The sequence below is a fragment of the Propithecus coquereli genome, unplaced genomic scaffold, assembly GCF_000956105.1.
Source record: "Propithecus coquereli isolate 6110/MARCELLA unplaced genomic scaffold, Pcoq_1.0 Scaffold14, whole genome shotgun sequence".
In the NCBI taxonomy this organism is placed as follows: domain Eukaryota; kingdom Metazoa; phylum Chordata; class Mammalia; order Primates; family Indriidae; genus Propithecus; species Propithecus coquereli.
The window spans coordinates 14,927,461-14,929,353 of NW_012138302.1; the positions used below are offsets into that span (position 1 = coordinate 14,927,461).

General features: G+C 31.4%; 1 protein-coding gene across 1 annotated transcript in view; it reads right to left on the reverse strand.

Moving 5' to 3' along the window:
• Nucleotides 1-1,893, reverse strand: part of SCP2 (sterol carrier protein 2) — a 110,508-nt gene that overhangs the window by 60,243 nt on the left and 48,372 nt on the right. The window contains 1 exon segment of the mRNA XM_012639436.1: nucleotides 931-1,078. Within this exon segment, the coding sequence (XP_012494890.1) occupies nucleotides 931-1,078 (148 nt within the window).

Here is a 1,893-nt window from a genome sequence, read left to right on the forward strand (position 1 = left end):
AAAAAAAAAAAAAAGAAAAAGAAAGAAAGAAAGGGAGGGAGAGAGAGAGAGAGAGAGAGAGAAAAGAAAAGAGAAGAAAGAAAATTAATTTAAGAAAAGACACAGCATTATTACAAATCCCACAAAAATCTGAAATCCAAAACACTCCTTATTCCAAACATTTCAGGTAACAGATACTCAATCTGAATTAAAAAAACAAAAAGGTAAGCCATAGACTGGGAGAAAATGTTCACAACATACATTATGTCAGACAAATGACTTGTAACCAGATGATATATATAAAAACTTTTACAACACAGTAAAGACAACCAATAACCAAAGGGCAAAGATAAGAACAGACACTTCACAAAAGAAGACATGAATGACCCATAAGCACATGGAAAGATGCTCAACATCATTAGTCATCGGGGATGTGCAAATTAAAATAAGATACTACTATATATTCTTCAGGATAGCTGAAATTTTTTAAACTGACCATATCAAGTGTTGGCAGAGATATAAAGCAACTAAAATTCTCCTATATTGCTGATAGTAATGGAAAATAGTACAACCACTTTAGAAATGAAAAAAAAAATGTAGATCCCACCAACTAGTTTTTCCATTTTCCTTTCTGCCAGTCTTTATTCAAATACAATATGAAATAGTTGGAATTACATATATAATTTTAACTCCATTTTCATTTAATAGTACATTATAGGTACCCCTCATTTACATAATACAAATTATTTGGACACTCTACTATCTCAGTGTTGATACTGTCAAAGACTACACATTCTAAAAAGTCCAGTACCAAAACGGATTATGTTCACTTTGTATGGTATGGCAGAGCCAACATGGAGGAAAAGGCGATTAGTTAATTCTGTTGTTTAATGGTGAAAATGAAGTTTTCTCAGTGAAATTTACCCAATCTCCCCTCTTCAAACATATTACCTTCTGGACAGAGTCCCAATGCTTCATAAGTAAGGAGTTCATTGGAAGAAAAGCAGTCATGAAGTTCTATTACATCAATATCACTTGGTCTCAGGCCAGATTTCTCATAGCATTTTCTGGCAGCTTCTTTACTCATATCAAAACCAACCTAAAACCAAAACCATATATAAATAAATTAAGGGCACCAAAACTGGGTCTTTTAGAAAGGGATTTTAAGAGATTAAAATATGTATAATCTTAATAGCTGAGAATTGATCACACATATTGAAATCTCAGCTGATTCCATATTATAAAGAAAGCCCAATGTACATGTTCAATTTTGTACTAAAAAAGGACAGAATTTTAAATGAAATATATGAAAAGTACTTAGAATTCCTCAGATCACATCTTGTGGTGAGTTACAAAAACTCTATCAAACTACAATGTATAGCTGTGGTAAATAAGTTGAAGAGATTTATCAACAGATCATTGAGATTTATCAACAGATCATTTTAAGTTAGATACACTGAAAAATATGGGGGAATTTCTATATGAAAATACACAATCTTCTTTTAGAAGATCATATAGGATTCAAACCATTTTTCCAAAGTCCATGCTCTTAATACCTCCTTGGCCTCAGACAATAAAGGAACATGCAAACTCAACTTTTCTTCAAGGAATAAAACTGCAGTGTAATGAAAAATATACTGTAATCAGAAAACTATTTTAAATATAAGTTCCATCTCTGCCACAACCTAACTATGACCTTGGGCAAGTTATAAGGACATTTTCAAATTCACAGAATTTTTGTAAAATCATTTTATAAACTTGATTTATCATATAAGAGTGTGTGTGTATGTGTGTGTATGTGTGTGTGTGTATTATCTCAGTGTTGATGTGTGTGTGTCTTCAAATATTCAATAAACTCTAGGTCTGAATTCTCATCTTTTTTTTTTTTTTTTTTTTGAGACAGAGTCTTGCTTT